Source organism: Phodopus roborovskii, unplaced genomic scaffold (genome assembly GCF_943737965.1).
Source record: "Phodopus roborovskii unplaced genomic scaffold, PHOROB, whole genome shotgun sequence".
NCBI lineage: Eukaryota > Metazoa > Chordata > Mammalia > Rodentia > Cricetidae > Phodopus > Phodopus roborovskii.
In genome coordinates this window covers 28,412,324-28,437,787 of record NW_026126447.1, presented here as the reverse complement: position 1 = coordinate 28,437,787, position 25,464 = coordinate 28,412,324, and the positions used below count along the sequence as shown (strand labels likewise).

Here is a 25,464-nt window from a genome sequence, read left to right as displayed (position 1 = left end):
TTCTTTCCTTTATCATTTTAACCATCCACAACTACCCCAAACCAAAAGTTTCTAAGAAGGCTTACTATTTAAAGGAACCTTATAATGAATTCTTTTGTAAAGTGAACAATATTACGTAGTGTATTAAAGAAAACATTCTTAATGGCAGTTTTCCAACTGCATGTGTACTTGGAATCCGCCTCTTTGCTTGTACTGAATTTAGAAAACAACAGGCAAATGACAAGCATGACACTCAAGGGCATCCCTTTGGCTTCCACTTCAGTGAGTTCAACGTTAGGGCAGGTGAGAGCCCTTTTCATCATCACTGTCTGGACCGGCAAACATCTGTTTGTGGCAAGCACTCTTCTGATTAAGAAACTGCCACAAAAGCATTATGGTACATCTCAGAGATCTGTGGGTCAGAACATATTGATAGCACCAAGGTTTTTGTGTTTTGAACTGTCATTGAAGTGTCTTACAGCAATGGCTTGAACAGTGGCCAGGTAGAGGATGGCGAGATCATCAAGGTTCTGAGACAATGTTAATCCAGTGACCTAGAGGTGGGAAGAAAAGAGACAAATGAGGGACCAAAAGCAGCTGCCATGGATAGAGATAACTCCTGTAGACTGTGAGCCTGTTCAGAAGTACTTTCTGGCTGCAACAAACAAGTTCATATGTAAATTAAATACCTTTATTTGTGAGCTGAATGTGGAATGCTTACTAAACTATTTAAACTTCAAACTTGGGGAAAAAATATTCTTCCCCTACATCATTTTTTTTTTTTTTTTTTTTTTTTGTCCTTGGATTGAACAAAGCCCAAAAAATAAAAAAAAAAAATAGATGAATAAAACTTCTTGTAATATTATATTTGATTGTTTAATATGAAATTAAATGTGATTAAAATGTTATAAATAAGTATCTTCAGTGGTTTATAAGAAGTAAAAAATGTGAGCAATTGGCATTTGACCATAAGAGGACCATGAATTCAGCTTCTGTCAGAACTTAGTGTAACAGTACCCAAGGGTTATTCAGGATAAATAATATGTCTCCTACAGATGTTATAACTACTGAGGGATAATTTAGAATCTATGGTTTGCAAGGGAATCCCATTAAAATCAATCAGAACCATATGAGCAGGTCAGTTTCTCAGATATCCCAGAGATGAATGGATGCGGGATGTGGATGCAGCCAGCCCTTTCACAGTCTCTCTTTCACATCTCTCTGTGTCAGTGTTCTTGTGGAATCTTTAGAGAGGGTACAGGCTGACGCGTTGTTCAAGTCTGTGGACACCAATACCTTTGTTCAGTTTAGATAAAAGAGAAACTGATCTGTCTATGTGCATGCGTGTTTGTGCATTATGTGAGTCCCAGGACAACTTTGAGGAGCCAGTTTTCTTCTTTGCCTATGTTGGGTTCTGAGGACCTAATTCAGATCATCAGACTGGGCAGCAAGTGTCCTTATCCAATGAATCATCTCACTGAGCTTCACTTTAAATTTTCACATTATAAAATTAATTTATGCAATATGGGATGTATGGTGTGAGCAATCTTGAGCTACAGCAGGTATGAATATGTAGTTCACAACAACACTGAGGTGAGTGGTCTGCCAAGTACCCTTGGCCTTCCTTTCCAGCCTTATTTGAATAATCTCTCCACATTCCTCCTCTGATCAGGGTATAGACACCATTAGTAGAGTTCTCTTCCTTGCTTTCTCCTTCATTTCATCTCCTAAAGCCTTAAAATCTACTTGCTTTTGTCTTCTCTGCTATTCACTTCCTTAATCCAGGCCATGATCCTGGTCTTTCTGCTTGTTGATAGAGGCTATTTCTAACTCTTCTCTACTGTAGAGCTAATATGGTTATTATGTGAAAATGTAATTATGTTACTCCCCATCAAAGCCTAGCACCAGTAAGGGACGGCTTAAGACCTAAGAACTCAAGGTTAGCTTAAACTATCTAGTGAATTCAGTATAACTAGTACTACACAGTGAAATTCTGTCTCAAAGCAAACAAACAAATAAACATACCCACATACTCTACTCCCAGAACACAAACAAACAAACAAACAAACAAAAATCTGGCCAACTTTTCCTTGTTACTACAGAAGTCTGTGCATATATACTTTCTTGGTATGGTCCCTGTTCATCCCTCTAGTATTTATCTACTCTTGCTTTCTCCATGAAACTGGGCATGCTCCTGCTGTCCTGGATCACATCCATGTAAACTGTTGGCTTATTCTTGGCTGATATCAGGGTCATCAGGTAAGATCTATCTATTTGACTTCAACACACAGGAAGATTGAAAGGGTAAAAGACAGACCAGAAAGGAATTATGAGACCCTCTTTCCAAACCAATCATGGTTAACTCCAAGCTCCTTGGCTTCTTCCAAACATCATTCTTCCTCCCAGTATCTGATCAGTGTAGAACAACAGCTGGACATTTATTTACTGCTTGTCTTCTTAAATACTCACAGGGATGAGAGGAACTTAGTTCTATAGCCTCAAGAAAGAGGAACTAAAAAAACAAGTTGAGTAACTTACTCGATATTCCCTACATCTCCACTCTTGCCTTTCCGTATCCTAGGAGTGTTTCTTTTGAGTCTGGGGTAAAATCAGGTTCCAGGAACCCACTTTGTGTGAATAAAGATAGGCCATCCCATCTGGCAGGATGAACTAGATGCCAGCCTTGCCACAAGCCCCCTCCAGTGAACACACAGGGTGAGATGCCTACAGCCCAGCACACAGAAGCCTGGGTTACAGTCGCTGGGGATGGGTGTGTGCACACTTGCTCGCCCCTGGCTCCTTAACTAGCAGGACAGCTGACTGGACCACTTAGAGCTCCCTTCTGGGGCCAGGTCAGTAGGTTGCCTTCTGGACAGCAATTAGAAGTAGATCGTGGTCATCTGCATAGGTGACCCACAGATAGGTTTAAAAATCCTACAAATCCAGATAATTTGTGATGGGGTGTGAGATTTGGGGCTCATTTCATGTTTCAGAAGCATTCCCTTACCTATATTCATTGGGCAATCTAGTGTTTTATATTATGTATGAATAATGTGGCTGGTTCTGATGTCTCTCTCAATCACTAAAATCCTGAAGGCATAAAAGAATATGACATATTTGTATATTTTAATATCTAGTCAATATACATAAGAACCTTCAAAAAGTATTAGTGTTTGAGCAAAAAGATTTCATGGCCCTTTCTGTAATTTTCTAGTGCCTCCAAAGAAAAGGGATACTTTTTTCCTTGAAACTAAGACAAAGTAATCAATGGCACTAAAATTTAACTCTGGTCTGGAGCTTGACAGTAGCTGCAGGAAAAAAAAAGAAGAAGAAGAAGAAGAAGAAAAAGAAGAAGTAATAGAAGAACAAGAAGAACAAGAAGAAGAAGGAAGGAAAATGCAGTGTACATCCTCTCCAAAGAAAAGCATAGCCATCATTCAAAGAGACAGCATCCTTCTGGGGAAGAAATTCTAAGTTCTAGATTGGGTTTATTGCATGGAGGGTTAAACAGTAGGTATGATTATGATACGTCTAAAGAGAAGCAACAAGCACAGCCCCAGAGCCACCTCCAACATTTCTTCATACAAACACCAGGGCTGTGTTGCTGAAGTGAGACTCCATGAGAGACAATTCTCCCTGAAGCAACGAGACACTGTGATCTGAGACCTTACTTCCTTGACATCTCACCTGATATGCACATGGACACCTCAGAGGGGAAGCTGGCCAGTAAGTCCATCTCATTCTGTCAAATACTGGGTATTTCAGTCCTGGACTGACAAAAGCAGTTCAAAAGCAGTTTCTATGCCCCATGTGACCTATTCAGGAGGATGAAAAAGTCTTTGAGGGAATGGTTGTGAAATGTGAGTTCCTAGGAATGCCAGAGATACCCTGGAGATGTGTGTAGATTTGTAAGAGCTTCAAAACTTAGACAGGCCAAATGATCTATATGGTCCAGCTGAAGGTTGGCTGGTCCTTTTGATAAGGGGAAGTTGAAAGGAAGCATAAGTGGGAGGAATGTGTTTATAAATATGTAAGTGCCCATTTAGAATGTTGAGGCAAGACAGTAAAGTGTATCAGGAAATCCCATGGGAGACTTGTGCTGGTATGCACATTTTATTTCTTTTGGCTCTTGTGTAAAAGGGGAAATATGGGAGAAATGTACTTAGTTAACATATATAAATGTGTTAAAGTTGTATATGATGTCCTAAAACATGCCAACAACTACCTACAGTGGGATCAGTGAACTTCCTAGCTTACAGACACAAAGAATTATCTAAATGTGTTTCTTTTTCCTATAAATTAAGTGTACATGAATAGAAAGATGGTAAGATTCACAAGATGACATCTGGGCTTACATTTCTAGATTTTGTCTAATTAGGTGGACAGCCTTGTGTGAATTATAAGCCCCTCTGCAATTCACTTTTTCATCCACAGGACAGGGCTATAATAACCCTAGAGGAGATTGCATCTGAAATTTGCCTTATTTACTGACAAGTTGTACCAGGTCTATAAAAGCTAGATACTCCTCCAGATCTCATAGTGCTGTATGTATATATATGCATATATACATGAAAAAAATTATTAAGAGTTCATTTTCTTTTCAACTATTAATAAATGTTCACTATTTTATCTTAGGAATTTATTAAAGGTTTAATCCTCCTGTGCTATAGAAATAAAGCATTTCCTTCAATGTGCTATTGTCACACCAGGATGTGAAGCAGGGATAGATAAGCATTGGTGGTTGCTTGATATGGAGAACTCTGCAAAAAGTATGCTGTGACCAGTCCTGCATCAGAGTGCTAACGGTACAGGGACTTCTAGGAATATGGAGAAGCAGGGTGTCCCTAATAAGTGCCAGGCATAGCACAGCGAGGAATGTGTTTGCAAGGACTTGGAGAAAACTTAGACATTACAAATCACCATACCCATTTGTGTTATAAAATGGGACAACAGAATCTAAGCACACAACTTGGGCTTAGCTTCAACATTGCACTACTCAGTCATGGTCCACACTTGGCTACATCTCTTCACCATCCTGGCATTAATATTGAGTGCAGTTTTCTTGGGATTATACTCCAGATTTACTGAACCTTTTATGTGGGCTGACAATTTGCACTTTAGCAAGAACCTAATGCACTAAAATTGGAGGTGTGGGTGCCCAAAACCTTGGTATTATTATTTTTTATAAGTTCATAGGCTCCCCCGAAAATTCAGATTAATAAGTATATCAAAAAGGAGCCTTACTCTGGAGCTTGGCCTGTATCAAACTGAAATTTGAACTCTTATATTAAACCACAAATACAGCATACAACAACAAACCTGTTTGATGAAAAAAATATTATTCATATTGTATAAAATACCTTCAAATTATATATATATAAAGTATTCACAAAATCTAAATGTAGTTCAAGTTTGAACTTGGATACTATTCCCAAAATATCCCATTAGATACATTAATATATTCAAAATTTAAAAATTCAAAATCTGTTTCAGGTGAGGACCAGTTATTGAGAAATAATAGTAATTTAGTTACATTTTCCCTCCAAGTTATCAAAAGAATAAAAATTATTATTTATGTTAGTAATAAAGGTGCTTTCTAAGGTTTCCTGAAAATTGTCCAAGTCAAGGCAGATATTCTAGGTCCCTGGGGCTTGATGAAGTGTATCAACACTCAGGGAATTAACTGGAAGCTTCCCAGAACACAATGAGGTTTTCTGAGGAAGACAGAATTGGTTAAGGAGATCAGAGAAAGCTCTGGAGAGGATTTTGGGCAGGCAGGGGATAGGGTGGGGAGGGGGAGACAACAACTCTCTAGTGCTCTAGAGAAGCTAGGGAGGACTTCTCTGGAACCAGAAGGAACTAGAAGCTTGGGAAGACTCAGGAACTGTGGGAGTCCAGGTAGACACTTTAAAACCCATCTAGACTTGGGAAATGAAGATGAATGTGCCACCGTGGTGTGGGAAGGACAGTTAGAAAGATTTCTGTCCTTTGGTTATGCAAACACTAATTTATACTCAGCTATAAAGGGACTTGGCAGAAACAATCAGTTACTGGCTAGCTGACCTAAAAGGGGTGTGATTATCCTGACTTATCACATGGTCACTGAAACGCAGAAGAGGAAGGCAGAAGAGCTCATGAGGGGTGAAAAAGAGGAAGGCAGAGTTAGAGGGCAGGAGGCAGAAATAAAAACCAGGAATGCTCAAAATATGAGATGGATTTGCCCTGGTCTTTCTGGGTTTGAGGGTATAGGCAGAAGGTAATGAGCCTAAGAAAGAATCTAGAACAGTGGTTCTCAACCTTCCTAATGCTGTGACCCTTCAATATAGTTTATCATGTCATGGTGACCCCAATCATGAAATTAGTTTTGTTGCTACTTCATAGCTGTAATTTTTGGAACTGTTATGAAAATTCATGTAAATATATGCATTTTCTAATGGGCTTTGGGGACATGGCCACAGATTGAGAAACACTGGTCTAGAGGCTGAGCACAAATCCTGGCTACCCAAGGGGAAACTGAGATCTTAGTCTTACTTCTGTAGGAATTAAGTTCAGCAACAATTTGATTGGGCTGGAAAGTACTTTTTCTAGAACCTTCCAGTAGAAGCCTCAGCAACCATCCATGTGAAAACTAGAACAGTAAAAACATGGGGGAGGGACAACTTAGACTTTTGAGCTGTGGAACTATAAGTACACACTCTGAAATTCATGAACACACATATTAAAAAGAAAGGGTGGGCTGACACTCTTCCAGTAACTTTATTCTACCACTGCTTAACTGATGTGACACACGGGCAGTCCCAACCTCCTGAGGCTTAGTGGAAGCCATTGGGGTGTGTACATGCATCAGTTCCCAAAGCTATTCTACAAGAGTGTCCTGGTCCCCGCATGGTGCTGTCAACCTGACTGCCACTTTTGTTCCTCAGGCCCTCCTTAGTTCTCCCCATTGTTTCGCTCCTGTGCCAACACAGCAGATTCCACATGATAGTCCACTGCCTGGAAAGGTCCACCTTTAGTCCACCCTTAGTTTTATTTGGTGTTAAGCATACAAAGAACAAAAAGAAAGAGTTATAAGCAGTGGTTCCCAACCTCTGGGTTGGGGCAATGGCCCATTTATAGGGGCCATCTAAGACCATGGGAAAAAAACATAGATATTTACATTATGATCTATAACAGTAACAAAATTGAATTTATGAAGTAGCAGTGAAAATAATTTTATGGTTTGGGGTCACCACAACATTTAACTGTATTGAAGGGTCACAGCATCAGGAAGGTTGAGAATCACTGGATATAAGAAAGAAAACTGATTCTGTGACAAATTAAAAATAGAACAGAAGCGTGAGAAAACACCCAAAGTCTTGATACTTAAGTTTTATTCTAATGTGGGGGCTGGAGAGATGGTTCAGTGGTTAAGACCACTGGCTGCTCTTCTAGAGGACCTAGGTTCAATTCCCAGCACCAACAAGGCAGCTCACAACTGTCTGTAACTCCAGTTCCAGGGGATACAACATTCTCACACAGATATACAAGCAGACAAACAGATCAATACATATAAATAAATAAATGAAAATATTTGTGGTACAGATTTGAATAGAATGGGTTCTAATCCAAATTCTACTATTTTTTCCCCCGGGTAAGCTGTTCATATTGTTCAATTCTCAGTTTCCTTATTTGTTTCAATTTCAGTATTATCTCAAATAGTTATTGTAAAGACTGGCAAGGATACAAATATAAAACCTGTCCCAGGGCCTGGAGCATCAGACCCCTAAGAAATAGGGGGAAAAATCACTGTAAACTAGTCACTTCAGTGAGTAACATATTATCTGAAAGCCAGTTCAGTAATACTGAGAATATTAATATTTGTCATAGGATTTGATTTTCTTCTTAAAGTAAAAATAAGGTATAAAAATGTCTGAATATAACTGTGTTAAATCACAACAAAATATAGCATGTTTAAGGCTGCTCCAAGCCTTAACATGAGTCACTTGCAAACTTCTTTGATTGGTTCAGGAGCTTCCAGCTCTGTCCTCTATATCTGCATCCCATGAAGGCATGAGACACTGGCTTTTCCTGAGTTCTTGCAAATTCGCTGAGGCCCTGATGATGCCAACATCTAAGTCTTTAATGCAGTGTTTCTGTCTCTGGCTGGGATCAAGCCTCTGCCAAGCCTCCAGGGACTACCTAAACTTTTGTAAAGTTTCTTTCCTGACTCAACAGCCCCTGGAGCAGCACTAAACTTTCCACAGTATGAGCAGAGAATGGTTGATGGTACCACAGAGCTCATTAGAGAACTAGAATGTATTATTTATTTATTTAGCAGAGGGCCTATGAAAACTTTTATTTCGTTTTTTATATATTTCTTATTTTTCTTATCGATTTTTTACATATTGATTCTAGTTCCCTCTCACTCCCTCCCATGTCCCCAAACCCCACGTTCTGTCCAATCCCCCCCACCACACACTCCACAAGGAGGGTGATGCCTTCCAGGAGGAATCATCAAAATCTGTCAAATCATTTGGAGTAGGGTCTAGGCCCTTCCATATGTCTCTAGGCTAAGGGAGTTTCTTCCATGGGGAATGTGCTCCCAAAGTCTTTACGTGTACCAGGAATACATCCTGGTTCTACTGTCAGAGGTCCCATAGATGGCCCAGGCCTTCTGAGACCCATGTTCAGGGGTCTGAGTCAGTCCAATGCTGGTTTCCCAGCTATCAGTCTGGGATCCATGAGCTCCCTCTTGTTCAGGTCAGCTGTCTCTGTAGGTTTCTGTAGCCTGGTCTTTACCCCTTTTGTCATCACTCCTCCCTGTCTGCAACTGGATTCCAGGAGTTTGGCTCAGTGTTTAGCTGTGGGTGTCTGCTTCTGTTTCTAACAGCTACTAGATGAGGGCTCTATGATGGCATATAAGATAGTCATCAATCTCATTATCAGGTAGCCTCTCCACTGTTGTTTGGATTGTTAGTTGGGGTCATCTTTGTAGGTCTCTTGACATTTCTCTAGAGTCAGTTTTCTCTTCAAACCTATAATGGCTCCTTCTATTATGGTATCTCCTATTTTTGCTCTTGTCTTAGTCCCCCGACTCAATCTTCCTGGTCCCTCATGTTCTCCTCTCCTCCCCTACACTTTCTCCTAACTCTCTCTCCATTCACTACCCTCCACCCCCGCTAACAATATGCCCAACTTCCTGTTCAGGCTTGTGTAGTATTCCAGAGAGGAAATTCCGCAGAGGAAATACAGTGCAACCAACAGTGAATGCTGTGTGTCTGCTAAGCATTCATGGCCTGTTAGGTCTCTGAGTCCATTTACTGCTCAGAATGAATGGTTTTGAAAAATATTTTAAGCAAACACTCTAAATTACCACCACCTAAATAGTGGTTATACCAATTTGAGCCTAAAAATCAATTATATACAGGGAGAAAAAGACTTTCAGAATAACTATTGTACTAGCCTTTGTGCAGGGGTCTAGATTTGCATTCCCTGTTGTATGGTTGAGGAAACTGTGGGCCAGAGACCTAAGGGTAGAGAGCACCCACGTGCAGATCCATATGAAACACATAGGGTTGCATATCTTGTGACACACTGAGGCAACAACAACGTCTCTAGCTGGTCTTATGGCTGGGGAACTCAGTGACTATCCCAGTTAGTTCTAGGGCTAAGGTACAGATCTACAGCTGACTGTTCAAGGTTCAATAGTCACATATGGAATCCCACACCAGAGGCCATTAAGCAGGCACTACAGATGTAGACTCATCAGTTGCAAACCCATGGGATACCTGCCATCGGGCAAGCATTTCTTCTTGGAAAATGACCCTGGAATGAAGTCTGGGCTAGGCTAATCCAGCTTCACTTTGAGCAGAGTGTCCTCATACAAAGAACATGCCACTGTCCCATGCTAATGCATGTTCAGGTTAAGGTGCAAATACTGGTGCAATTTCAAAATATGTTCTCTCTACATCTTTACAGTGATGGACAAACCTCTCAATCCTCCATTGAGAATAAAAACAAACACAATGACATAGCAGAAACAACTCCCAAATAATGAAATCATTATTTATGACACTTAGTTACATCTACCTTTGCATGTGTCCATCCCAATCTTTACTTTTAAAGTAAGCATTGCTTTTCTCCTCCTCTTCCTCCTCTCTTCTTTTGAGCTGGCTTTGAATTCTCTATGTAGCTAAGGATGGCCTTACATTCCTTAGTCTCCTGCTTTCCCCTCCCTAGATCTGGGATTATAGGTACAAACCACTGTGCTTGGCTAAAAGCAAGGGTTTCTTTTATTTTAGAAGGAACTATAGAGTCACTAGTCTTTACAATATTGCTATTAACTAAGCTGTGTCTTTTAGATAATGATTAAGTCAGCGTTAACTATTCTCCTTCATTTATCAAATAGAAAGGATACTTACTCCAGATACATTACCAAATTCCCCCTCCCTCAGCCTCCAGCCCCACTTTTTTAGCTGAGTATTGCCGCATGCATCATCAAAGGAAAGAGGAAGCAGCTAACCCCATGGCAGGGAGATAAGTGTTGCCAGCAGGCAAAGAAAAAATTATATTTCTGAGCACAACAGGATGATACCTGGCTCCCATCCTGCTTTTGTTTATGAGTATAGGCACTGAAGTAGGAGAGAAGCATATAATCAGGACTGACAAGTACTTCTGTAACCTGAGCAGCCAGGCTGAGAAAAAAGGCTCAACCACAATGAAGAAGAGGCAGGCTCGGAGCTCAACTCAAAGACCATGCTCAGGGTAGAAAGGAGAGGATGGCTGACAAGGTTGGTGGCAAGGGCAGCATAGCAAGGACTAGGCTGAGTATGCTCAAACCTAATGTGCCAAAGTAGACTCCATTTCACAGCTCTCAGTGCATGCTGCAAAGTCTAGAACTGTGCACAAGGCCCCTTACGGGGACCCAGGAACCCTAAAAACCTAGGATTTACACGCCCATTAAGACTTTACTCCTTCTTGACCTCTGACCTTGAGAAACTCACTGTTCTTCCTCACTTGACCCCAAGGCAATCACTTGATGTGGGTGACTGACCTACAAGCAAATAAGCCACTCACTCACACTGGGCAAGTTTAAAACACGTGCTAAGTCTTATGACAGCTTGGGTTTTCTTTCAACCTTCATTGCTTTTGATGTCAGTTTGTTTCCATTATTGCAGTTTTAGTTGTCTTGTGGTCATGCTCATTTCCCTTTTTCATTCACTGAGTTGTTCCTTCCCCCTAACTTAGTCTCAAATGTAACTATATGTAATATACACATTCCACTGTGTGAGTCCAGGGGGGTTGAATTCACGTTGCCAAGCTGGCAGCTTTACTCGGGGGACCATCTCACCAGCCCCCTTCCTCACCCTTCCTCTAAGTTTTAGCTCTATTTCACAGATATGAAAAAACCAAAAACCAAAACACAACAGAAAACCATACTGTGTCAAGATGGTAAATAATGTTTAAGAGGCCTTTGCTGCATGCTCCAAGTGTCATTTCTTGTTCCTACTAAGCCATATTTTTCCCATGGGACACCCTTTAAGGCAACTGTATGTATGAAATTCCCAGAGTGTACTCTCGTTCTCATTAACTGTGTATGTAGATTTGTTGCTTCCCATTTACCGACAAATCCTACTTCAACAGAATACAAAGACTTTCCTTTGCATGTCTTGTAGTATTGAGGTAGATCACCACTGCTTGGTACACAGATGAAACTGACCCTTCCTCCAAATTCACATAATTACCATAGCTCTGCAAAGAATGAAAAGAGATACTGACAAATAGAGAGACTGACCCCATCTGCCTATGACCCGTTCACTCTGCCTCCCTTTAACATCAGCAACATCTGGAGTGTGGGGATCCTGTCTAGTTACTTTTACACCTGCTACCAATTATAACAAACACATTGTTAAGTACACTAAAATCACAGTGTATTTTAGTTTACTTGGACATTATTATTAGTATTAAAGGCCTATCATCTCTAAAGTCAGAAACAGAAACAACACAATAATTTGCTATTAGCAAATTGTTCGTTGCTATTTTTTTCCTGTAGTGATAAATGGCCTTCCTTGTTATCTATCTCCATGCACGTATAAATTACCATTAAGTACATACCCAGTACTTAATATGTGCCCAGAGAAACAATTTTGGAGCCAAAAGAACAAACTCCCTGTGGTTCAGATCTCAGCAGTGTTGTCCTGATAATACCAGTTGCTATTAGCATGCTGCCAAGTGCTTCTCCCTACACCTTAAACCTGCTCCACAAATACAGAAATTATCGTGCCTTGTTTTATTGGCAGCAGTTCTCATTACTCACTAACTAATTAAATTTGTGTGTATGGTATATGTGTACCAATGTGTGCAGGTCCATGCAGAGACCAGAGGACAATATCAAGCTCAAGTCTCCTGCTCTATCACTCTCTGTCTTATACCTTGAGGCAGAGTCTCATTGAAACTGCAGGTAGGCTGGTAGAAAGCAGCTACGAGGGATCTCTCTGTCTCTATGCCCTACAGTTCTGGGGTTGCATCCTTGCCTATGTCCTGGCTTTTTTCAAAATATGTCGATGCTGTGGATTTCAATTCTGTCCTTAAGCTTTGGGTATTTTATTTTATTGTAATGCTTGTGGACAATAAATGTTTTGGGAATTGATGCCTGAGGTACAGGACTGGCAAACCAATAAAGCATGCAGTACCAATGTGGGCTCTACCTAGCATATGAGTTAGGGAAATATAGTGCGGACTCAGGTAGAACACAATTCCAGAAGGATTTCGGTGGTGGGCAGCTTTGCTCTGATGTTGTTATTCAAAACTGAACTGAAGAGAGAACCTGTTGGGCATTTAGTCAGAATCACGTTCCTTCCATCTCGTCTAGGTCCTCATATATCCTTGCACTGTTCTGACGCAACCTCCTTTAATGAGAGCTGGTACATGCTGAGCCTAACCAAGGACAGCCTAACCAAGGGAAAGCGCTCTTAGGAAACATCAGACAACACAAGAGGTGTGTTTACAGGACAGTGAAACTCTTGATGGGATATAACTGGGCCTGTGCTGAGCACATGCTTACTCATCTAATGCAATGGGATCCCTCGATGTACTCTGTGCCTGGCCAAGCAGATTGTAATATTCTACCTCTGGTTATTTCAAGGTCTTTGGACGCCAGGATTAATTTTAAGAAACAGATGAGAAAAATGATGTCAGACAGTATGACAAATGTTGGTGAGGGCAGTGCTGCCAGTCTGTGTTACTTCAGTGCCATGATTGGCTAACTAACCAAGTGGCCTGGCTGTTTTAGAGCAATGTTAGGAACTGGTAAAACAAAATCTTGAACATCTTTAATTCAGGCGTTTGTCTCTCTTGTTAAAACTTTAATATTCTTTTTACTTATATAAATTGTGGTCCTTCTGACCCATCAGTTCACAAGTGTTGATTATCAGAAAGCAAAGAACGTAGCTGTACCCTCTTCAGATATTCTTCCTTAGCCTCCACAGGCAAATGCAGAGGCTCAGCTCACTGTTTATTTCATAGAAATGCTTCATGGATTCCAGGAAAACACACTCTTGCCATATCCAGTTTCTCGTTTTTCCATTATTTTCTTTTATGAACAGAGGGTGATTATGTGGTCAACTATGTAATAAAAATGAGGTTCTGAACTTCATGGCTGTATCATAAAACTACTTAAAACAATCTTAATGAACCTATTCACACAAACCCCAAGTCCTAAATTCTTGAAGCCAATAGGCCTGATCACTATTAGCTCCGCCTCCTGAATGCAGGTGGCATTTGCTTACAGCCTCCATCTTCACTTCCCATTTTGACATTCCTTAGATTCCATTTCCTAGACTTGGCATTCATGGCTTGTTATCTGGCCCCTTAGAACTGAAACTTACTCTTCATCTCTAGATTTAACTTGTTTCATTCATCTCCCAGCCTGGCTCTGAGTATTCTCAATAGCCAGACTTCTGACAAAACACCCGACCCTGCCTGGCTTCTGAAGTGCTGTACTCAGGTGGGTGTGAGCTTGCCCATCAAGTTCCTCCTTGGCTCTCCAGGAGAGCTCACAATCTCTATATCGAAAGCAATCTTAAAGATCCTTAAGGGTAGACTCCATCCCTCAATGTGTTATTAGTTATAATTTAAATTAACGTTTAACCTGAAATTATGAAAATTTGCTATAGGCTGTGAATAGCAATGACTCCCAGGCTAGTCAATATGCAGATTTGACAAGTGGGACGACGAGTAAGGAGCAATATTTACCACTGAGGTACCAGGTAGCCTGGAGACAGAGATGGAAAACGTGACTACAAATCAGTATAAATGCAAATATGACATAGGCAGGATTTTCAGCCACACCAGGGCACAAAGAGGCAGCAGCAACACACAGGAAATACTACTTTGAATGTGCTCAGAGTTGGCTCAGAAACAACAATGGCCAACAGATCTTCCCTGGGAGCAGCAGCAACCTGACTGTAGCAAGACAACTGAGAAAAACCAGTGCCTCTTGGCCTGTTTTCCTTACTCTTCTCTCATTCCCTTTCTCCTCACGTTGTTTCTTCCAAACTTTGCAACCCTTTGGCTGGCCCTCACCTTTGTGCATGCACTGGTTTTCACTTACCATGCCCTTTAGAGTCAGATCTGCTAAGGGAGATCGGTTGCCATGGAAATCTGGCCAAACATGTAAATCAACAGTGAGGAAACCCACAGGCTGAGCCTTCTTAATCAGATCCAGGTGACTGTTCAAATATGCATATATACTCTGGCATCTGGAAGAGAAGTGGATTTTGATTTTAAAAGGGAACAGGGTTGAAGAGCAAATTATTCTGCAGAAAGAAACCATTTGCACTTCCATGTCAGATCCAGGAAAGAAACAGGCTCCCAAAGCTTCAGCAAGTCAGCTACTCTTGTAAGAAACTAGTCAGTGCACCTTCAAATCCCATTGTCCTCACTATGCCATAGCACCAAACCCTATAGAAAGGGAAAGACTTGGAATCAGGAGACCTGCTCAGACCCTGGGTTCGCTCCTGGTAGGTGTGTGAGCATGAGACAGTTAATCAAAGTTCTGGAATTGCCCTCTTCTCATCTGTAGAAGCATCTCACAATCTTTGTCCAACTTACCTCATAGGGTTATTATGAAGATCAAAGACAATGTATTTGAACATACAGCATTCTGTAAACTACAGTATAATATGGCACATATGCAAAGGATTTATTAAAATCTCTCTCCCTAATTATAGTAATAATGATGATCTGACAAGTGAAGATAAATATATGTTCCTGGATTCAATGAATAAGTATCATATACACATTTAGGATCAAGATTTAGACATGTGATTCCAAACCATGATCTTGAAATGCTGTTGTGAAGGTCTTCCCCTTTTTATGTTTTAGTTGATTGATGTGTAAAATGATGGAATTAGGACAACCCCCTTAGTCATTGACATTATTCAGGTCAAAAGATGATGGGTTTGGGAGGGAAGACAATGCTAATTTCAGATCTTGTTATTTGTCCTGGTTAGGTGGCATGCTTTAGCCTCTCTGAACTTGCATTTCCGCATTTATAATGTAGTATGTCAATACTTAATTCTCTGAGCTAAGTCTTACTGCATGACACAAAGACAACAGTTCATTAGCTGGAGATCTTTGGAAAATGCTGCCTTCCAAAGTTCTGACCAATGACCCCAAAGGTGGATCAGAGGCTGGTCTCTCTTCCACATTTGTGTTGTCCTTGGTGCTACAATTGTAAAGGTTAAAAACACCATAGAGACAAAGCATGGGGACTGTCCAGGAGAAATTAGCATCTGGAATACTTCTGTCAATATTTGGGGTTTGTATTTTTAAGATGCTTTAGAATAAGTGTGATGTCTAGATTTTCAGTTCAGGTTTTGCAATGTTAGGGGTGGGATGCCATGTAGTCTTTTTGGTTTCTAAAAGAATCATAAAAATAGTTCAAATTCTCTCTCTCTCTTCATCTTCTTAATCAGTGGAAACTTTTTTTTTTTCCATGCTGGATATCAAACCCAGGATCTTGTGGATGCTAACTAAATGCTTTACCACTGATCTATAAACCCAGGTCCAGTGAAATTCTTTTATATGGAACTCCAATGCAGAAAATGTAGAACACCAAAACAGCTTGATATGTGCACACATGAGCACACAAATTGATTTATTCTGTTTAAAACATCAACAGAGCAGAGGGATCCCTATTGTTCAGTGAGCTCTTTGCTGTAACCCTTCTTTGCATTTGTAGTCTATGCCTTTAGTTCTGGCAGGAGGAATATAATATTAATGGGAAATCCAACCATGATTGGGGTAGCAATTGCCATTCCTGGAGCCCATACCGAGTTTCCACTGTGGTCCAGGGAGGATACATCACTGAAACCTTTACAGAAGGAATCCTTAGTGTCAGAATAATTGGGCAAAATCCATACGAAACCCTTCTGTGTGGCTGAAGATGTGCTTTCTATGTCTCAGCTCAGTTACTTCCTGTCAAAGTCCGCCCCCACTCCACAACACTGTTGTAGAATATTCTATTTCAGTTGTAGCAAAGGGCCCTCAGAGGCATCCACAGAAGTGAAGGGCTAGAACGTATACATATGATCGCATCCTAGTTTTCCATTTCCCAACTCTCCATAGTCTACCACAACAGGAATCATATTTACAAAAAAAGCATCAAGAACACCTTTTTCATCAGAAGCCAAGAGTCTGTACTATCTATAACCACTCTCCCCTTTGCAAGGGCATTGCAGCTCCTAGAGTATAGAAATATATATTTTTAAAGAAGTGAATACCCATAAATCTTGTCATTCTGCCTTTCAAGGAACCTTAGAGTGGGTGTTTGGCTTCAGACATTTGGGTCAATAAGAATCTATATGCCTAATTACTATTGATTTGTCATTGTCTCATTTACTGGAGGTCTTTGCAAACAGTGAGATTCATTTAGCCTGTGCATATATGGCCACTCATACACTAATGAGATCCCTGGGGGATGGGGCATATGCTTTCCCCTCTGACTCCTAACCTCCTTGCAGCTGTGTGTTTATTCTTTGAATGCAGTCTTTCCTCTACATGCTTTTTCAATTATACCTTACCATGTGTGCTATCTGAGTATATCATTCAAAATGAAGTGCACTTGGAAGACATTAAAATAACTAATGCACATCATCATTCACATAATTTTAACCTTGCATGATGCTGTTTTTGGTTTTGACATTGTTTCATTTTGTATGTTTTATCAATTCTTTCTCAACTGGTCATCTGCTCTCTTCCAAGCAGAGTAACTGTGATCTCAATTGGATTGTTCTCCCTCGTACTCATGAACGCCAGGCTCATGAGCCCTGTCTCAGAAAGTTCCATTAAGGATGACAAAGAAAATAGATTTTCAACAATCATAAAGTAACTTTATTGGTGAGCAGGTACACTAAACCTCACTGAGCCCAGGCCACTCTTTTACAATGGCAGTCAATAATCTCTATCTGGCAGGATGCTAGAAGATTCCATGCAGAACCCTGAGCACTATGAAATGATGGGTGATTAACAACTAGTTCATTTGCTTTTGCCATCACAGGATCTTATTTCAGGTTGTACTGCTCATAATCTTAAATGCAGACAGGTGCTCTCCCTTACCCCAAGTCAACTCATTCTTCATGTTCGCAGTCTGCCCTTCATCATTTATTCTCTTCCTTCAATCCCCAGAACACTCTATTTTTATTTTTCTAACCCCTCTCCAGCTCACTCTCCTTCTAGTCCCTTCTGATAGTCCCTTAAATATATAAGTTCTTCCAGAGACCTGCCTTTGGTGCCTTCTTCCTTATTTATTATGATATGCTCACAGGCCAAAAATAGGAATATATGGTATCACAATCATTAGTAATAATAGTATGATAATAAAATAACACAAGAAAATCATGGAAAGGAGCAACCATGCTGTCAGTATCCAGGTCCTTATGCATATTCTCTTTCCATTCTACTGAAACTCATTTTATCCCTTGGCCCCTTCATCATTTCTTTTCCTTTAGCCTTCAGTCCCCAAACCCCAAAACGATATTTTTTTTTAACTAACCCCTCTCTGGCTCATTCTCCTTTTCTGCTAGTCCTTGACATATCTAAGTTCTTCTAGAGACCTGCCTTTGGTAACTTTTTTTTTTTTTTTGGTCAATTTATTCATTTACATTGCTGTTTTCTTTTATTACTCCCATTATCATCTAGTGCTGATATAGACCAAATATATATCCTCATCTCCTGTGCATTATTGTCTCATGATTTCCAGGTTCAGTAATGAACAGCCAATAAACTGCCTCTAAAATATCCAAAGACAATTCTAGTAGGAATATCTAATGTAGCAAACACCATCCTTCCTGATACACACACTCTTTGGTTATTTTTTTCCTCTCTTTGATTGTTATGCCCAGATTGCAGTGTCCCCCCAAAACCAACAAGGAGACTGAGTCCTGTAAGTAAAAGCAAAGAGCCTTTATTCAAGTTCTAACTCAGACTCTGTGTATTGGCAGGATCAGACAGCCCAGAGATCCATTGGGATGTTGGGATTTGTTTTTATTTAATCATATCAGAAGTTGGGGTGAGGGACTTCTAAGGTTCAGCACCCCTGATTGACTGACATTTGTCTAGGGGTGTCTTGGTGAAAGGAGATGGGTATGTGTCATGGGCAATGGTTGGAACATTAGGAATTTCCTTTGGAATGTTAGGTACTTTCCCCTTAGATAGTCCATTCCTGGGTGGTCCCTGGGTGGTCTCAGTTTGTGGTCTTTCCTGGAGTCAGCTGTTGCTCTAGGGTAAACTGAAAACTCAGACCTACTTTCTGGTTGGTCTCCACTGAACCTTGGCCTGACTGCAGTGTATCCAAGCGACAGGTGTGTACCAAGTTGCCCTGGGCCCCACCTAATCAAAACTAAGAGTTGCAACTGAGCAGGCAGCATTTCTGGCTCCTCTCAGGCCTCTTTAACCTTTCCCTTGGATGGCATTCCTTCTTCTACATACCTCTGTAACTAACAAACCTTTCAGTAGCTGAACTAGCCAAACTTCACACTTCTCCTGGAGACCTTTGGTTTCCAAATATGCCCCTCCTGAAAGGCTTTCTGCACTGCTTCCTAGAGATTCTACAATGCAGGAGATGATATTTTCCACCTCCACTAAAACCTGTAGTGACACCCCACTGTCTTCAGGATAAGGACAAACTTCCTTTGTGGCCCAAGAGGCTCTGACATTAGTTGTTTTCCTCACCTGGGGCTTTACTTCAGGTACAGTTCCCGTTCTTCTCAGCCTGGCCCCTGGTCTCCTGAGTTCTTACCATGAAAAACTCCATGAAAAACTACCTTTTAACCTCATCATCTGCACATCTAATCCCCTGAGTGTTTCTTCACTCTTCTTCTCTGGGCCTAGCGTGTTCTTGATTTCTTACCAGTCCCATGGCAATCATCATTTCAGAGTCACCTATGCTATCACTCAAAGCCTTGTCTGAGCCCAGGACCCTTTCATTGTCTATGTAGTCACCTGTGCTGAACACAACCTTGGAGCTCACTTGCTGCCTGCTTCAATGAAGCATGGTTCAAGGAAAGGGGAAATGGTCTTGGCATCCTCATGAATCTCCATCAGCAGACGTTTTAACTGAATCTAGACCTGTGACAGCAGAGGAACAGTGAATTTGAAGAAATTGATTCTTGGTGGAATTATGTGATTGAGGAACCGATGTGATCAAGAAAACTGAGTTGTGCTAACTGAAACACCAGAAAAGCTAGGGAAAGTAGTTGAAACCACAGACAGGTCTTTGGGAAAAAGAGTTGGCAGAACAAAGATAGTCCTGATAGACCTGCCACCAATGGGCTCAGTGAGAGGGGCACTGCTCATAATGACCTCTGCCAAAGGCACTTCAAACACATTCTGCTCAGGTTCTCCAGTCAACTCTGAGTCTCCTGAGGACACCCAGGGCCTTACTTTCTCAAGCTTTCATTGATCTGGTCTGTTGGCAAGAATAGTCAGGGTAATCTTTTTAAAAGGCAAATCTTATCACATGTCTCCTCTGCCTTAAAAAAACTGCAGACACTGGGGCTGGAGTGTAGCTCGCTCGATGATCATTATATATTTTGTAGGTACACAGCTTGGGTTCAAGTTCTAGAACCCCAAGATCAAAACCAAAAGATAAACATGTGGATAAAATCCAGTGTCCTTTAGCTGATCTAGGGTGACTGGCATAGTGTGTGGCAACTGGCAACTAACATCCCAAATCCACACCCTCCCTCCCACTTGTGTCCAGCTACAAGGCTTTCCAGTGTTTGCTCAGCCCACCAAGCTGGCTGCTGCATAAGACCTTGAAACTTGCTAGTTTTTTATTTGGAGGGATTATTCTCTTAGCATCATAGCTTTTTCTGTTCCTTCCTTTAAGAATTACTGCTGCAAGGTGCAAGGACATGTCCCCTGTTGTCCAAGTACCCTTTGCTCTGTATTTTTTCACTTAGAAATGATCAATTTCGGACTACATGTGTATATGTTTATGTACTTGTTATAATATATATCTATATCTATATAAATATAGATACACATCTATATCTATATATATCTATATATATCTTTTATAAAAGCAAGTTTTGTTTGTTTGTTTCTTCCCTGTTCTATCATAAATGTTCACAATATATGTTAGACCTATATATGTTAGGCAAACCTTGATATATCATGTCAACATCATCTACTCAAAGATTGCTTTCATCCTAACTTCATTCTGAGACATTTTTAGTTTAGCAGCTATAAGAAAAATCCAGACAAAGGGTAAAGGAGCTGAAACTGCAATGGATGGAAAGCAATCTTTGTCTATGGGTGAAATACCTGAAAAGCTGGCCCCATATTTAAAAAGGTGATGGTTGCCAGGTACATGCATAAGAACATCAGGTTTGTTTACTTAATTTATAAGCTCACAAGACATTTCTATTCAGAGATGGGGCCTAAAGGGATTATGGTAGATCAAGAGGATCTGTTTATTTTACATTTGTTTATCTATACTTGTTCCCAGAATTTCAAACAGGATTTGCTGAAGCTAAGCTATGAGGGGAGATGATAAGCTTTAGCGTCTTCAGAAGGCTCCAAGTATGGATTTTCTTCCTTTTCAAAAAGTCAACTTTATTTTAACAGAGTTCTCTGTATTTCATTCTAAGATCAGAAATATGAGACTGTTGTACCAAATAGATCTAGTATGGTAAAAATGAAAGAAAGAGGAAGATGGAAGAGAAATAATTTTATTCAATAACTATGTATGAGACTCATCAAAATACAGAAAGATATGAAGTCAAGAGCATAGTTGGGATTTCTTTGGAAGAGACAGAAAAACAGCAAGATTGCCCGAGGACTAGCTGTGATGAATGCTAATGTGAGGGTCCAGGGAACCCATGAACTTGGAAAGGAGGAAGAATCAGAAATAAAAGAAACAAGGATAGGCAATATCTTGGAATGTTAGGTACAGGCATGAAAAAGGGAGAAAGTGGTCACTGATGTCACCTGCTGTGGTGAATGTGAGAAGAGAGTCCGTAATGAATCTTGTGGATTTAGCAAAGCTTAAATGACCTAAAAAACATTAAAGTAGAAAGTTTCAGGAAGTTGAATGTGACAGTTCAAACTAGAATAGGCAAAAAGGGAGGAGAAAACGACTAAATGCAGACTAAGAATATAGGCAAAGTATTGGAGAAGCTCAGTTGTAAAGAGGAGGAAGAGCGAGGAGGCAGCTAGATATGGTATTCGTTCATGAAGACCTAGGTCCAGGTCTCACTCTAGACTAAATTCCATGAATTACTGCTTCTGGACTGCTCGCTGATACAGAGGCTCCAAGACTACAATGTTTTCCTTTTGTATTTGTAGCATAACCTGAAATGGGGTTCTTCTACAGAAGAATGTTACAGAAGTTATGCTTCATTATAAAATCGAATTATTCTGTAAATTTATATTGAGCATTAAATATTTACATAATGATATCCTTGAGATATGATTCAATATTATATCACCTGGAAGTAAATTAAGCATGTCAGTGCTGTTGTGGTTTTATGAAATCATAATGGAGTGATAGAAAGACATTTGTGGCTGAATTGGCCTAAGGACCACTATCTTTTTTCAAGATTTTTGGTTAGTTTTTTTCTTCTATAGACAGAGTTTCTCTGTGTAACATCCCTATCTGCCCTGCAACTCACTTTGTAGACCAGGCTGGCCTCGAACTCACAGAGATCTGCCTGCCTCTTCCTCCTAAGTGCTGGGATTAAATGTGTAAGCCATCACCACTCAGTCAATGAATAACTTCTAACTAACCTACAAACATTTGAATATTGAGTGCCTGTTTGTTTATTAGTTTTTGAGACAGGGGTCTTTCTCCGTAGGTCAGGCTGGCTTGCAACTCATGGTACTCCTAAGTACTAAGTACTATGACAACAACAGGGAGTTAACCAGCTCTGGCATGTGAATTTTAATGGTCTGTGCATACCAATCTTCTAAGCGTCCTTTCATTAGCTGTGATAATCTTGGCTTCTTTAGCATTGTGCAGTTACTTGTTTGCTCAATTAGAGTATATACACAAGAGTTTTCAGAATAGGTAACACATATACATGAAAAGCAAACTTAGAAATTAGAAGTATAATGTTTATGCAATTGTTTCTACCTTTAGCTGTTGCATAATATTGTCAAAATATCCTTTGCCAAGAATAACTTTGGTCACTTCTTCTATTTCCTTGACCCTTTTTAGTAGGATAGGCAAGCTATTACTTTGTAATATAGAACAAGTTTTACTATTTGTATTTTGTTTGGTCCACTCTATCATAAGTACACACCCACATTTCCTTCTTGTAAATATGGTTCTGTGAGAGAAGTTTATATAAAAACATATATCCAGAGGTGTTCTCTTATCATCCTGCTCAAAATCACATTTTTTCCATCCCCTTCCTATACACCCTCTATGAGCAACCATCTCATTGTTTTCTAACCTTATTTTCCTATAGTTCTTTTGCACAAATGAGTAAGTATACATATATTTTCTTGTACTCCTTTGCACTCAATTTTACTTGATATATTTCTGAAGCCACTGTGTATTAGTTACTATTTTTACATTCATAGATGAAGTCGAGGTGAAATCACTTGTGCAAGACTACACATCTACAAAGGTGTAAAGCAGGGGTGTACCACCCAGAAGGTGTGACTCCCAAATCCATGCACATGCATGGTCATTTCCACCAGGGTTGCTCATCCACACAAGCTGTGTGTGGGAGTAGTTTCTCTGATTTTTCTTAGATCGTTCTAAAACAAACTTAACAAATGTATTTTCTAAGCCATCTGGATGATCATCTTAAGTACTGCAAAACATTCGCATTGTTCATAAGCTCTGAAAAACCATACAACTTCTGAAAATGAATGTCACTCGTACATCCACACAGACAGGCCATAGGTAGAACAGTTGTTACCTGGCTGTGGCCTTGGCTTGTAGTTCAGGAAAGGCGGCATGGCCTTGCACCATATGGTCTATCTAAAAAACACAGAAGAGGTAGGTCAATTTCATAGTGCCTCTATCTTTAATTCACACACACACACACACACACACACACACACACACACACACACACACACACACACCTGGTTTGCTCAAGTCTTTGTCCATAGAGACTCTAAGGACATTAAAAAAAATGTCAGTTCTATTCAGATATGTCAATTATTTCAGAAATTTAGGCTTTTATTTAATGCAAGGCCCTTTGATTTATTAAACAACATTTAGAAAGAAGAATAGCAGATGAGATGCTTAATGCAGAAGTAGGTAGCACTGGCCTTAGAACACAGATTGAGAAGAGATGGGTCAGTTAAGTGGGTAAGGTGTAGGCATCTAGGTTGTTGAAAGGACTAACTGTCTCTTGATCACTTACTTCACTTCTCCCCACTAATCCAGGCTGTCACCTCTAAGCAGCTGACAACCTACTGTGCCCTACTAATGAAGCCTTTGACACCAGGCAAGAGAGACAGTATAATGACCAAGTCCCAGCACAGCGAGGTGCCCTGGACCTGCCAAGAGAACCCCCACCCCACCCCAAACTGAAAATTGTCACAGGGGAAAGCAGGACAATTCTGCAAGGACAGGAATGTCTGAATTGTACAGATCTTATCTGGAATTCTATGTCTAGGATTTAATTCCTAATCCTGCTGGTGGCTCTAAACAGAACATGTAATATGCCTGGGAACATCAATGCTTCTCAACACTTTTCTCTGCCTGCTAACTAATCTGTATATTTCTGAATGTTTACTTTGGTCTCCAGGAGTCTAAAACAACCATTTGGAAGAAATTACTTTCATTCAGTCTTGAACAGACTATTTTGGCCCCGTGGAAATTGGCAGAGTGTTTTTCTTAAGAACTAGGGCTGTGAACAAAGGAAGCAGATTTATTTTGGAGACAAGGAGGCCAGGCTCTGGTTCTGCCACTCACCATCTTTGTGACTAAGAATCATACACTAAGCGGCTCTGAATCCCAATAGCTTCGTTTAAAACAGGATTCCTGGGAAGAGAAGCGTGTCTGCCATAATGCCAACATTAACATAAATATGACCTAACATTTATCGACTCATTTACTTACATCAACACTAACCTAAGAATTATACACACATTAATTTTTCTATTGCTTACAGAGCTCCAAGGAAGATGCTGCTGTCTGTTAAGCAGAGGAGAAAACTGGAGCTCAAAGACTTCAATTAGGTAACTAACTTGGCTCAGGTCTCCCAAGGCATAGGTCAGAGACGCAGGCCTCAAACTGTGGTTTCTAACATAAGGTTCTTGATGATAACTGATATGCTATATGGTCTAATAAAATTCTGGGTTGAATGTAAGTTAGTAACTTCTACTGGGAACAATTTTGTGGAAATGTTTCAAAATAATACTAAAGCCACTGATCATTTCAATTGAAAAAAAATGTAGTTTTGAAGTATGTACTGCTTCTCGGTTCAACTTTGGGTCACTATAGTAAAGCATATCCTAGAGCCTTGGGTGGGGGGGGGGGGAAATCACAATTCTCCTAGAGAATAGGGATGATATATTAATATCTTAACAGATAGGGCAAATCTCTACATTTGATGCTAATTTTTATGAGAAGCACATTAGGAGTTCACAAAAAAAGTATTTAAATAAACTTCCAGAAAGACATGGAAGTTCTTCTATGAGTATAGTTATTTAGTGTTTATTGAACACTAAATGTGCTAGGAAATGTGCTTAAATTCTGAGGATGCAGTGAAATGTATGTACAGCATACACAAAAGTACAACAGTCCACACACCGAGCTACCTACCAAGTCACTCTCTCTCTCTCTCTCTCTCTCTCTCTCTCTCTCTCTCTCTCTATTGTGTTAGGATCTCATTTTATGCAACCCACACTAGACTTAATCTCACAATTTTCCTGCTTTAGCTCCTGTGGGAAGGTGGGAAGTCATGAGTAGAGAGGCTTGTATACCCTTGACAATAATTTTTTCAAATTTACTTTAGTTATTTTTTAGTTTTCTTC

At 40.2% G+C, this 25,464-nt stretch overlaps 1 protein-coding gene across 1 annotated transcript in view; it reads right to left on the bottom strand.

Annotated features, from left to right (window-relative positions):
- The window catches only part of Fggy (FGGY carbohydrate kinase domain containing), a 357,033-nt gene that overhangs the window by 89,157 nt on the left and 242,412 nt on the right, over nt 1–25,464 (bottom strand). Inside the window, exons 10-12 of the mRNA XM_051188188.1 lie at nt 23,394–23,455; nt 14,570–14,717; nt 459–533 (exon numbers count right to left, since the gene is read on the bottom strand). Coding sequence (XP_051044145.1) covers nt 459–533; nt 14,570–14,717; nt 23,394–23,455 — 285 coding nt within the window. The remainder of the gene's footprint in view (nt 1–458; nt 534–14,569; nt 14,718–23,393; nt 23,456–25,464) is intronic.